A 13948-nucleotide genomic window follows, 5' to 3' on the forward strand; every position below is an offset into this window, starting at 1 on the left:
GAGTGCTTTGACATCAAAAATATTTAAATATCAATTAAAATGCAGCACAGTGCTTAGCACTGTTGCCTCACAGCAGGAAGGTCCTGAGTTCCTTTCCATCGGGGTCTTTCTGTGTGGAGTTTGCATGTTCTCCCCGTGTTTGCGTGGGTTCTCTCCAGGTACTCCAGCTTTCTCCCACAGTCCAAAGACATGCAGTTAGTGGGGATAGGTTAACTGGTAATCCTAAATTTCCCATAGGTGTGAATGTGAGTGCAAATGGTTGTATGTCTCTGTGACAGACTAACAACCTGCCTCTCACCCTAAAACATCTGTCATCTCCAATGACCCTGGAAAGGATAAGTGGAAGAGAATGCACAGATGCAATAATTTACATGTAGCTGTCAAACATATGATGAACATGACATAACAACACAAACTGTAAAATAAATACTATGATGTGGTTTGATGCTTTGTAGCGGATAAATGCAAAAAAGGAACGTGAAACCAGTTCCAAAAAGGACACAGGCCATATATATAAACAGAAAATGCCATTTTACTGGATATAATCTACTGATAAGTTTGATTTCTTAGCCACCTCCAGCTGTCTTTTTACTTCCTTGGCTTGCCAGCCATAAGAGAGAGGATGTGCGCTTAAAGGATTCTAACATTGTCTTAAATGTTAGTCAGCTTTCATTAAGGAATAGAGATTCCCTGGTTCAGTTTCAGTTCCTAACAGACATTGGATGTATAACTAACACATTTCACTTCCAACCCCTCCGTCAATTCACACACAGTCTTAGGCCTACAACCTACAGTCCTACATTCCTCTTTACCACAACATCACTGTAAACAGGGAGCTGTTATGATACTTAGCATAAAGTCATTTTTCATCTATACTTAACTCTGTTTCCCTGACACAGCCTTGATAATCCCCCGTGCATGATTGGTCTTACCCTTTATTTACACATGACACTCTGAAAGGTGCTTTTGAAAGTAGGGGGCCAGCCAGAGACACATTGCATGAAAACATCACAGGACAGCTGCACAATCAAAAACGAAAAGTAAAACTCTTCCACTGGGTGCCGACCAGCAGGGACAAGAACTAATGTATTTGGACAGCTTGAAGTCAGAAGTCCAGGGGGTTATGACCCCGGGTCCTTTTTACGTCAGACTTTTTGTCTCGTGCCAGTTACCAGCCCTATAAAAGCAGCTGTTTGGTTGACCAAGAGCTAGATGTGCTTCTGGTTGGGGTTTTTGGTTGCTGTTGCCATCTCGAACATTAATTTGTGATTCCCTCCAGACCAGAAAAATGTATGCAGCTCTTACGCTATTCTTCTTCATGTGCTTGACCGCCAGCACCCATGCAGATCACCATCAGCCTTGTCGTAAGAGTTTGCAGTTTTACCCTATCCATAAAAATTGAAATTATTTTTCAGGCATCTTTTAGGATTGCTGCATTTTTTTTAGTTACAACACACAAACTCCAGTCTATGTATTGGATCAAATTATATTTAATGTTTGTTAGTATATGAAAGGTCTTAACTATCATACTTTTATCTTTCAGATGCACCCAATATGACAGGATTCATGTCTGTGGTAAGTTTTTAAAAATATATATTATTATTATTTGTCATTCAGATCAACTCCTGATCCTTGCATTACATTTTAAACTCTTTAATTCTCCCTTGTTGTGTCTCGCCGTATGCTTTCGAATGAAACTAGATGTCAATGAAAGGTGAAATGAAAGCATATGGTGCATTCACCTATGATTCAATGGGCAAGAAGCTACGGTTCAGATCAAACGAGAGCAGCGCCACAAACGCTTCACATAGTATGGATCTGCTGATGTTTTTCGAAGAGGTAACTGCTTTAAATCTGTAACGCCGACAAGTAAATACATGACTTGAAGTTGTTTAGCAACTTAACATGCAAGTCTGTCTCTGGCAGGGGACATTCTACGAGATTGAAAGCAAAAACCAGAGCTGTGTGAAAAAAACGCTGCACTGCAGCATGCACCCTCTGGATATTCCCGATGATGCCACGTTTTCCACTAAAGAACACTCTGGGAGTGCAGCCATCGAAGGGGAGGGATTACAGCTAGACGTATGGACAGGATCGATGCCCGACAAGAAAGGTAGGGGGTGACGCGCTATAAACAGAGGAGAGAATTCGAGGGACGCTCCTGTATAACTGTGGTGATATTCACTGTATTTGAATGTTTTCTGTTCTCGTTTTCAGGCCACTATTCCATGTCTGTAACCAAGGGATGTTTGCCTGTGTTCACTTTCTACTTCACTGAGTCCACATCATTCCTTTTCAGGTAAGCTGTGTTGATTTTTTTCAGCTCTTTTTAACATCTGAGCAATATACTACAGGGATGCAAACAACATACAGTGAATGCCCATAAAGTATCTCTGTCACTTTCTTACAGGACCATGGAGATTGAAAACGAGATCAAGGACCCCGATCTCCTTGTGGTGCCTTCCTTTTGTATGGGACAGCCTGTGGAGGACACACCTGAAGGGACAGTAAATGGTTTCCTCAATGAGTTTGTGTAGATGAAGCCTCACCTGCAGAAAATTAAGCCCCTTATGCAAGCATGGCCTGCCAGAACTATAGACTTTTCTCTCCTTTTATGTGAGTTTTTCTTGTGACACTGCACTGCATCACATCTGTTTCCATCACACCCTCAGCACCCGTGGGAAGATATGGCTTTGAACGCGTCATACTGTAAGCATACATGTTGATGTAAAGGGAGAAGAGGTGAAATGGATTTTAGAATTAGTTACAATTACTAACAGTTGGTGGCTTACCAAGTCGGCCTGCTTACAAAAACCTGTAAGATATGATTAATGGAACAATAAAATGTCAAAGCTGTCAAAAATCTCATGTTTTTTCTTGTTGGTCTGAGTTTGTACAAATTTTGCCCTGGAGCAAAAAAACAAAAACCATGTGTCTAAAACAAATGACACCTTTTTAAATATATTAAAATATATTAAATAATATAGGAGATCTCATAGTAAAGACACTGCCAACATTGAGTGAACAATTTAAGAATTGAATGACTACAACAGCAATAATCATTGTTAATCAATAGCCTATATAATTTAATGGGTACCAGTGTGATTAGTGAAAAAACAAACAACACAAAAAACATAATTCTATTAATATGTGTATTGTGGCCCCAAATGAACTCTTTTGATTGTGTTACTGAGGTAAACTGATTAATCATTCTTTGTGTAGTAAGAAAGCAGAAAATTCCCCTAAAGGTACAAAGTAGAAACATATTATTACTTTGTATGTTAGCATAATAAAATAAGCTTAAATGTACAACATTGTACACATCTATTGACTTACTTACTTAGCCTACTTGGATTTTCATTCAGTAGGCCACTAATCTATTTTCTGATAGCTCATTCCGAAAAACTTCAGCAGTGCAGGGAGTGGAAGAAATAGGGCAGCTTTTACCAGCTAAATCCAAACTTTGCCCTTTTACTGATTCCAGTTCAGTCTTAAAGTTCTTACTTGATCAAAGAGCTGAGAGCATTTATCCCAACAACACTGTGCCCGTTAGGATTTGATTAACTATCAATAGTCAATGACCCCTGCCTCATTGGGAAGTTAGACAGCATGCGAGGTACTGTCCTACCTAATGGACAATCTCCGTGACTCAATCGGCGATCACATGAGAGCGGTCCATATGGACCTGCCGCTACGAGGAACCAGGATATGGACCTGCCGCTACGATAGCCCTGACAGGATATGGTCCCTCGTAGCGGCAGTACACAGTGTCGCCGACAGGTGGTGTGTGTGCTGCATGCATAACAACGACAATACACACTGTACCTTGCTATATTAGCCACCAAGAAGCTTCTTAACGTTAGCCAACAAATAAAACTACAATTGTTAAAATTTGGAAAATGACAGCCAGTGCAGGGAACTGACGAAAGCATTCTCTATGAACAGTCCGTACCGCGTGGATTATTTGATTTCAGTCCGTCTTTGAATTAAAACGAGGTAAGTAAAATGGCGGATAGCTAACGTTAACATCAAGGGAGTTTGCCATTGAAGCCGCTTTTCTGGGTTAGCTGTCAAGACACTTGTTAGTGTCACCAATAGTCATACCTATAGAAATACTAGTTCATCAGAATGTGCTATAGTCAAGATAGTTACCAACTGCAGCCTCTGTGTGTTTCCAGTTTGTGTTATATGTGCTAGTGGTCCAGTTAGCCAGCTACAGCTAACGGTAATACTAGCTAAGCTAGTTTCTTATGATGTATCAAAACACTGGCGCGAAGTGTAATCGCAGTTGTGGGAGCCCGGTATTAATTAATTAGAGCGTTGATGTCTGTGGCCAAGATCACATTATCAATAGATTTAGCTCACATTAGCCTGAGAACTGCTTGGCCGTCGTAAAAACGACGGCACGTCAGGAGGAGATGAGAGCCGATAGCAGACTCAGCCTCCCAAACATCTGTGGTTGTTTGTATTTCGGAAGTATACAACTGCGCGTGTCACAACTGCGGTATGATTAAATTGTTTCAAATTACGAGTAACGATGCAGTTTACCGACACGGTGGACAGTAATACAAGCGAAAGACAATTGTGCTCATCAGTAGCTAACGTTTTATTGAGACACTGAAATCCGTACAGTATGCATATCCATTTATGGCGTTCAGAGCCTAGGGACAAGCCCCTAGTCTGCTCAGGAAAAGCCGTGTCATGTTTACTGGGATTTCCACTTACAGTATGTTCTATTGTATAAGAGCGGTCCGCAGTTTCCCCTTTTCTCTGAAAGTATCTGCTGTAAACGTAAAGTTACGCAGAAAGTTGTGAAACAGTCGCGATCACATGCATTTTTTCTTTTTTCTTAAAAAAACGTTCATTAAGTAACACATTCCTAAGTATCTGTTTTAAAGTGTTAGAGCTGGGAGACAAAATCACTTATTTTCAGCTCCGAATAACAGCTGTGTTGGAGATACAAGTGTAGTTTGCAAGTTGTAAAGTGGAGAGTGAAAGTGAGTCTGGGGAAAACACACCCCTTAAGCTTGGAAAGCTTTTTTTTGAGAATGGCCACTAACAAGATGTATTACTTAACTTTGCCAGTGTATTATCTTCAGTTAATTAATTAATGTGATATACATGTTTTTATGCCCCCCCCCCCCTTTTTTTTTTTAAGAAGATGGTTTGAAGAGGCCTAAGAGGCTTCTTTGTATTACTTTTTTGCTCAATTATCCAAGGAGAGGTCACAAGTCATGACATCTTAGAATCTGGACCCAGCAAATTTGGAGCATTTTGAACCAGTAGTGCAGTCAAACAAGCATTTCCTCTTGCATTTCTCAGTCTATAAGCCTGTTGTAGAACACTTAAAAACACAGATGTCATTAAAAATAGTTCCATGTGTCCCAGTAAACTGCAACAGTGCGACACAGTCAGTGTGCGCACTACTGGGGTCTCAGTCATCTGAAATATTTTCTTAGCAGCTACCATGCAGCAACCAGAATCCAGCCCCTAGTTGTCAAAAAGATTAATCTGCAATTTCATGTATTACTTAATAGTTTGCTGTAGTACTGTCAAGTGATCCACAACAAATAGACTTTTTTTGCTAAGCCTAACAGCCCTTGATAGTGGTAATAAACATGGCAAGTGCAGAGGTTTGGTATTGCTGATGTGCTTATGTGGAGCCTGGATGGGTGGATTTCTTATTTTGATGTCAATGTGTAATTTTTATCTTGCTGCTTCAGCTGGATAAATCACATTAATTGGTCTTACAACTGGCATCAAAACATATTATTGTTGTCTAAATGTCAATGGACTAATTAGCTAGATAGATCTAGCTGACTCGCGAACGAACATGGTGCATCCCAGGTTGAGATAAGTGGCTCTGTTACACGCTCTCTGCTTTCCCCATTGCATAGCTAACATTATTACTATGTCTGTCAGCAGGTTTGGCTCACATTTTAACATACTGTAGCCGCGTTCCATTGCCGATATCTTGTGTTTGCGTTTACAACCTGCATACCATGCATTAACACGCATTTATGCAGATAAGTTATCTGGATACAGATAATCAGATTTAAATAGGTTATTAAAGCTTTGTGTGCCCTGACAGTGACACAACCACGCTCTCGTCATGCCCTTCAATATTAGTTTCGACAAAAAGTGTGAATCAGTTGGTACTACTATGATTACAATGATTAATCTTACCACGAAATGTGGGAAGAGTTTCATCTCAGCCACAACTATGTGCAGTATGACTAAACTAATAGCAAACAAAATGTACTTTTCATGAGCACGTTAAAAAATAACTGTAGGCTAGAAGGAATTGTGTGTTGAAGACTTCTTTGACTTTGGGCTCACATGAAATGGTTAAGAAGACTATTAGTATGACCCATATATGAGCAATGTAAATGGAGTTCATTAAGTCCAATCAAGGTGTATTTATCAAACAACATTTGTAAGGATAAAATTTTGAGGGTTTAAAATAACAACTATTTTTTTTTTTGCTTTTGTTTATTAAGTTTACCAATTACAATAAAGGTTAGAATAATGTTGAATTCTTCATAATAATTTTCTAACAGATAAATATTGGCCACAGGGATATGTGAATGTTGTCTTATTTGTTGATAGGATGTAAGTTGAAAAGTCACATATTTTGGTGAATCCTTGACGGAACTGCACAGTAACAGTAAAACCTCAAAACACAGAGGAGGGAACATCATGGTTTGTGGCTGGTTTTCTACTTTAGTATAGACCAGTGATAATGAAATCGAATCAAGAACTTCTCTTGAATGCTTGGCAAGTTGTTCACGACCTTAAATCATTATAAAAATGGTTATACATTTTTTGTCTTGGCCAAAGTCTTACTCTTACCCAGTTAAGATGATGCATGAGTGAAAAAGGTCCCGGTCCTGTAAAGCAACAGTCCCCAACCCCCGTGTTTGGTACCGGGCCTCGAGAGTTGAAAATTTGTGTGAAAATTATTTTTTTTGGGTACTGGTTTTATTTTGTGGTATTTATCCAGGACACCTTAAAGGCCGGTCCGTGAAAATATTGTCGGGCATAAAGCAGTCCGTGGCGCAAAAAAGGTCGGGGACCGCTGCTGTAAAGTATCTCTGAAACATTGCTGAAGTCTCTAAACCAGAAACATCTGATGGAGTTTATAGCTGATAAAGGCAGTTCTACAGGTCACTCAAATCAGTGCTTGTTTTGTGAATGGCTATACAGAGTTAAATAACAACATGTAAAGTCCAACTGTAACTTAGAAAAAACATTTATAAGTAATCTATGCAGAAGGAAATCCCGGCCTTTTCAAAGGATTTATTAACATTTTCTTGAAACAGCAGGGGTTTACATAAGATTATTTTGACTGTCCGGGGTTTTTTTTTTGCTTCATTCATTTCATTTTTTAATAATTATGTTCTTTTTCTTTTTCATGTGCTATTATAAAGGTATATCCTTGCTCAGCACCCAGAGCAGTAAGAGCACCTACTCCAGCAGATCCAGAAAATGTTAAAGAAATGATAGCAGCGCAGGACTTGCACACTGAGTTTCAGTTTCCTCAGTAAGTAGAACAACATGGAAGTGTTACTGTAAGGTTTTTATGTCCTTCAATGTTTATTTTGTATGTATGCACTGATGATATTTGAGATCGTTTTTGCTATGCTTGTGTTACTTTTTGCAGTTGTATTAAATACTAATAATAATTACTAATAAATCCATGTGTTATGCACAGAGAGGCAGAATCTCAGTTGTCTTCAGATACTGACCTTGAGGATCCCGATGGCAAAAATGCGAAGACAGGAAAGGGCGTGGTATGTTTTCCTGACTTTCTTATCTTGGGCACTGTGCTGAGAAGCACTTTTAACATTGTCTGTTATCTGGCTTCACTTACTCCGACATCAGCGATCAGGCAAAGCAGTCACGTGAAAGTGGTTAGAAATTTAAAAGTGTTAGTCAACCCAGGGTTATAATCAGTCTATCTAAGAGCACCTCCACATGAATGGGATGACTGTAGCGCATGAACGATCACAGATATTGAGAAGTCTGCTGACAACAGAGCGGCTGCTGTTAGAAAGGAAAATAAAACTATAATAACAGGAAACTGTTAAGTGGTTACACACCTAATACAGACTTAAAGTAACACAGTTATTGCGCAGAAACGTGTTGTGTGAGTGCATGTGAGAGGAAAAGTGCTGTAAGGCTGGAAAATACCTACAGTATAAATAAAGTTTAGCCAATTTGAAGCAAGAAAGGGAAAATTGGCAAAAATGCAGACTGTGTAAGTAAACAGTTAGTCAGACAGATTATAGCTATTGTTGTTATTATTATTAATGTTTTGATAATGATAATGCAAATAATAAATTTTTATTTAATTTGATTAAATTTGTAGTTGTTTTATTTTTGCAATTACATAACAATTATATTATAATTGTAATTTTATTGTATAATATTAACTACTAATTGTAATTAGTAATAAATAAACTATCTAATTAAGTTATAAGGTTTTTTTTGGGGTTTTTTTTCAGATAATTGATTGGTTATTGGATTGTGATTTTGTACCTGTTGATTTCTCATTTCAAACACCATTAGTTACTATGTACTCCAGTAGGAAGTGAACCACCTTCTTAAAAGCCAGAGTGAAACCTGGAAAAGCCCAAATCCTGCCTTGTAGTACAGGCCTCGGTTTATGTGCAGTCATGGTCACACGCAGGCTTGCAGTATGTCCAGCATACACTGAGTAGAAATCAGTAAAACATCCTCACTGGTTTCCCGCTATCACAATGCTAATACATAGTCAAAAAAGTTTATATCATGCAGCAGCTACGTTTGATAAGAAAATAAGTCTGTTTCATCTCTGCATCAAATGTCTGTAATGTGATTTAGTTCCGTTTTTCTAATGCACAGTAACCAGATAAGCTATTGAGTATAGAGGCACACTGATGCAGTGTATGATAACAGAAGAACATCTTTCTCCTCATTAGGCAGCCAAGAAAGGGAAGAAGGCGCTTGGAGACAAGGCCAAAGGTGGTGGAGCTGGGAGGGTCACTGGTCCCGGCTGGGTGAATGGCCACCATCAGGAGAATGGAATGGAGAACATGACCTTGTTTGAGGTGGTTAAAATGGGGAAGAGCGCCACACAGGTGGGTGCACGGATTCTAATTTTCAATCAGTAACAATATGTAGCCTGGTTTAGTGTCTGTGGTTCTCATTTTTTGAATACTTAATCCATAAAGCTTGATTTATATTACTGTATTAAACCTTTGCTATAGCTGCTGTATTTCTGAGGGTGGGCATTTCAAGCTTACAACACACTCTATGCAGTGAACTTCATTTCTGTTTATTTTTTAAAGGAGTGCCACACAAGACTTATTGACAGCTTTTTTTTTTCTTTACATCTGACCTGATTTCCTTGAACCTTATGCATTGCGGTTAGAAGCAGGTTCTGTTTCTGTTTTTGTTCAGTAGTGGCTGCTAAAAAAACTAGGTGTATTACTGCTGCCTCCTGGTGGTAATACTGGACAAACAGGTTTTTTTTTTTTTTTTTTTTTTAAATTAAAAGATAACCTAATGACTACTCGAATAGTCAAAAATATTACCCACGCCTGTTGTGCATCGATACATTAACTACACATGGCAGCAACTCAATTCACCGAAAGGCAGCATATTGATTAGCACAAAGATAATACCATTAAACAAAATGTAATAGACTGTAGCTTGATGTTAATGCAATAGCTAGTATTCTTTCAACATAGACATTAGCGTAGCTCTGATAATCTGTTTTATCATCATCATCATTTATTTATTTATATAGCACTTTAAAAACACACCTGGTAGACCAAAGTGCTGTACAATACTAATATGCACATAGTAATAAAAGCAGACATAGCAATAAAGTTAAAAAACAATAAAAAAATGAAAAATAAAAAATAAAATAAATAAATAAAATAAAATAAAATATGGCTCAGTCATTTCAGGACTCTGCTCTGCTCTGCGTTTTACTAAACGTAACAGTTGTTCAAAATGTAATAGGCCCAAGTCAAACATGATCAGCTCAGTTTCACTCGTAAAGTCAGACCGATGCAGGCTCCTCAGCGTACAAGTGCAAACGGCAATGACAGCCACCATGGCATAAGCTCCTCTTAGTTATGGCTGGATCAGGTGACCCTGAATTCTCCCTTAGTTACTTTGCGTCTAAGCTGCTAGGGGCTTCCCATGATGCAGTATTAAGTGTTTCTTCTTTACTCCCCCTCCCCTTTTTTTTTCACACTTCCTGTGTGGTTATATACCCACCCTTCCCCCTTAACCATTAGTTATTCATCTTTGGCCATGTTCAACAGTGTGTCTTTGTCCTGTCCCCTCACCCCCGACCTTCCACTTGAGGTTTCTTTCTGTTAATAGGGAGTTTTTCCTTCCCACTGTCACCACATGTTTGCTCATATGGGGTCTTTTGATTGTTGGGGTTTTCTCTGTATTAGCATGTTGTTGTTTTTTTACTTTACAATATAAACCGCCTTGACGTGCTTGTGGTGATTTGACATTATATAAATAAAACTGAATTGAATTGCGGGGATTCAGCACAACTATAAATCAAGCTTAATGGATTAAGAGGAGTCAACCAAGCATGCTCTCTAAGGAATGTTTTCAAAGTTATATTTTAGTTAGAAGTGTAAATAATTATGTGATAATTTTGTGAGTGTGCTTCCCTTTCCAGTCTGTGGTTGATGACTGGATTGAGGCATACAAACATGACAGGGACACCACTCTTTTGGACTTAATCAACTTCTTCATTCAGTGCTCTGGCTGTAAAGGTAGTTTTCCTACTTGTATTGTCTAAATGTGCAGCATGTTGGGTGCCTGAAAGCCCATTCACACGCTCAATTTTGCTGTATTAGGTGCTGTGAGTGGAGAGATGTTCAGACATATGCAGAACTCGGAAATCATCCGGAAAATGACAGAGGAGTTTGATGAGGTGATGTAGGCTGTGTTTCAATACAACGTATTTTAAAGAACCACACCAGCATGGGAGATGTTTTTAATCTGGCCTGAAACAAATGTAATACTTGGGACCCCAATCTGATTATCTCTGTGCTGTACAGGACAGCGGCGACTATCCATTAACCCTCTCAGGACCACAGTGGAAGAAATTCAGGATAAACTTCTGCGACTTCATTGCGGTTCTGGTGCGACAGTGTCAGTACAGCATCATTTATGACGAGTATATGATGGACACAATCATCTCGCTACTCACCGGCCTGTCTGACTCACAGGTCAGGGCCTTTAGACACACAAGCACACTAGCAGGTCAGTTTTATTGTGGATTTTGTCTCCATCCTGCACGCCCATGCTGCTGTTATCTGACAGCAGTTGTTCCTACACGTATGTGTTTTAAACATTGTTGTCTCTGCCAGCCATGAAGTTGATGACAGCCTTGGTGAACGTGGCTCTGAACCTAAGCATCAATATGGACAACACACAGAGACAGTATGAGGCAGAAAGGAACAAGGTCATTGCTAAGAGGGCCAATGATAGGTTGGAGCTACTGTTACAGAAGCGCAAAGAGGTAAGAAGAAAGATAAGTTGTCAAGCATTCAACCCAGCGTTGATGTTGGAGTGTAATACAGCAACACGTCAGTGGGTGTGAGCGTTTGATTGTAGCTGCTGATTGTATTTGCCCCTTCACGTGCAGGTATGCCATACAGGTGTAGCCTTTTCTGCCTTTGTGTCTCTGGAGAATAGACTCAGTCACTACTGATTTATTTAAAGCCCCATCCCTAACCAGCTATAACCTAAAATTATGACTTTGTTTACCATTCCGTGGCCTTGTAATTCACTCTGTTTATTTTAGCTCATTATTTTATTGATATTTTTAGCGCAGCCACAGAAACATACTTCTCTCTTTCCAACAGCTGCTTCAGGGTCTTAATGCAGGCAGACTAACATCGCCTCTTGAAGGCCGAATCCCTGTGACTGCCGCTTACCCTTCAATGCATGTCGTATTAGTCATGGTTAATTTAGAAAGACATCATGTTCAATCACGGTTTCCTTTTCTCTCACAGTTTGTCAGTGCTGTAATGACACGTCATTGGCCATTGGATTAAAACAGTGTGTTTTTTCACCAACACTTTTCGTTGCCTCTCCACATCAGTTCAGATGACATCTGGAAATTCTACAGTTAGAAAAAGTTGGGGGCTTTTTAGACTTGTGATTGCATGGGCTGTTATTAAATTCAGAGGAGGGTGGCTGCGCTTAATGGCAACTTACAAAGTGTCAGTTATGACGTTATATGAATCTGACGACACGTCTCCTGGTGAATCGTTTAAAATGAGTGATTTTTACCATTACACATTTTATGATTAGTTACAAAAGACTGTTGAATCTCACTTTGAGATCTTGTGAATGTCTCACAGAAGCGGTATGAAAGATTTAGTGTAAAACTGAACTATTACTGCATAAGGCCACTGATCCAAATCTGAAATGATAAGACTGTATCATTTCAGATGATAAGACAATAAGCACATTGAACAGGACTGGTTCTTTTTATTTTGAGTTCATTCTACATAAACTGTCCTTTCTAGTTCACAAAATGCATATAAAGCCAGTATTTCTGGTTTACCTTTAACAATGGTAACAAATAGTGGATGAAATCTGTAAAAAATCCAAGCATAGAACAATACCAACCGTGATCTTGGACTTTCAGGGAGTTTTTGTTCAATTAATTTCAAAAACCTTCTGTTTATCTTTTAGCTTCAAGAAAATCAAGATGAAATTGAAAACATGATGAATGCAATCTTCAAGGGAGTGTTTGTTCACAGATATCGGTAAGTAAATCCTTAAGCGATAAGGAATTCCCCCAGATTATTATGGTAAATGGCAACCAGACTGTGTGCTGAATGTAAGATTTCATCACGGGCTTCTTATCACTTTTGAGTTTGTACAACAAGAAGCAGACAGAACAGAGTTCATTTAGAGTGTTTTGGCACCCTCTAGTGCAAAATCAATGTTAATACAAGCATGAGTTCATTATTCACAATGAACCTTCTTCAGTGCTGTTTACAGCTGCCAGGTCTGTTAAAGGCCCGTTTACTAAATTTAGTGAATTCTCTTTGTTTTTGCCAGCGATGCCATTGCTGAAATCAGAGCCATTTGTATTGAGGAAATAGGAGTGTGGATGAAGCTGTACAGTGACGCCTTCCTTAATGACAGCTACCTAAAGTATGTTGGCTGGACAATGCATGACAAGGTGAGTTTATGGAAAAAACTTGTGTTATGGAAGAAGATATTAAAGCCCACATCTTAAATCTTAGATTTCTGAGAGTCAGCGTATGTAGTAGTACCAGAGGTGACACAGTCAGTATAATTGAGATAAGCATCAATATAATTAATAACAACTTTTAAAAAAATGTACTCGGCAAGTAGGTTATCCCAGCCTATGTATGAAACTGGCTTCAAACCATATTATTCTCCCTGCTCCTTCTCATGAGAATTTGATGAACTCAGAATTAGAGCTGGGCGATATATCGAGTTTTTAAAACATATCGATATATTTTTATACGAGATATAAGATGTGACAATATCCTTTATATCGATATAGTCTATGTTACGTTATAATTATAGCTGTGGAGCCGCAAGTTTGCCTCTCTTTCGTCCACTTTTGTCTCTACGCAACGTTACTCCGCCTCGCCTTCACTGAAGACAACTCCCCCTCCTACCCCATCGCTTCACGTGCAGGCAGCGACAAGACGGACACGGCAAATCTCCGTTAACGAGTTACTGCGCATCGCCCATGCGTGGGGCTGGACGGCGTCAACGTGCTAACGAGCTAACCGCGCTAACAGCGCTAACGAGCTAACAGCGCTAACCCTAAAATCCTTTCATTCTCTCAAAAGTTGATAGCGCGCCTTATGTATGAATTCTGGTTGTGCTTGGTGGCTGCGAACCGATTTTATGTGGTACACGGCGTTCAGCA

General features: G+C 39.2%; 2 protein-coding genes across 2 annotated transcripts in view; both read left to right on the forward strand.

The window, feature by feature from the left end:
- The first annotated feature begins 1196 nt into the window (after positions 1–1196).
- On the forward strand, positions 1197–2868 carry epd (ependymin). Its single transcript, XM_026182029.1, has 6 exons — positions 1197–1364; positions 1544–1575; positions 1702–1839; positions 1927–2113; positions 2218–2299; positions 2411–2868. Exons 1-6 carry the CDS (start codon positions 1289–1291, stop codon positions 2535–2537), a joined length of 642 nt encoding a protein of 213 aa, XP_026037814.1. The 5' UTR covers positions 1197–1288; the 3' UTR covers positions 2538–2868.
- An 827-nt stretch (positions 2869–3695) lies between these two features.
- stag2a (STAG2 cohesin complex component a) overlaps positions 3696–13948 on the forward strand; it is a 28544-nt gene continuing 18291 nt past the window's right edge. The window contains exons 1-10 of the mRNA XM_026182965.1: positions 3696–3996; positions 7431–7543; positions 7715–7793; positions 8964–9122; positions 10694–10790; positions 10875–10951; positions 11079–11283; positions 11391–11542; positions 12727–12800; positions 13099–13222. Of these exons, the coding sequence (XP_026038750.1) occupies positions 7500–7543; positions 7715–7793; positions 8964–9122; positions 10694–10790; positions 10875–10951; positions 11079–11283; positions 11391–11542; positions 12727–12800; positions 13099–13222 (1011 nt within the window). The 5' untranslated portion in view covers positions 3696–3996; positions 7431–7499. The remainder of the gene's footprint in view (positions 3997–7430; positions 7544–7714; positions 7794–8963; positions 9123–10693; positions 10791–10874; positions 10952–11078; positions 11284–11390; positions 11543–12726; positions 12801–13098; positions 13223–13948) is intronic.

Source organism: Astatotilapia calliptera, chromosome 10 (assembly GCF_900246225.1).
Source record: "Astatotilapia calliptera chromosome 10, fAstCal1.2, whole genome shotgun sequence".
Taxonomy (NCBI): domain Eukaryota; kingdom Metazoa; phylum Chordata; class Actinopteri; order Cichliformes; family Cichlidae; genus Astatotilapia; species Astatotilapia calliptera.

Excerpts from the sequence above, each read along its gene's own strand:
- epd (XM_026182029.1), top strand. The coding sequence starts at position 1,289 with ATGTATGCAGCTCTTACGCTATTCTTCTTCATGTGCTTGACCGCCAGC. Across the intron at positions 1,365-1,543 it reads AGATCACCATCAGCCTTGTC|ATGCACCCAATATGACAGGA; the intron begins GTAAGAGTTTGC and ends TTTATCTTTCAG. Across the intron at positions 2,300-2,410 it reads TCCACATCATTCCTTTTCAG|GACCATGGAGATTGAAAACG; the intron begins GTAAGCTGTGTT and ends ACTTTCTTACAG.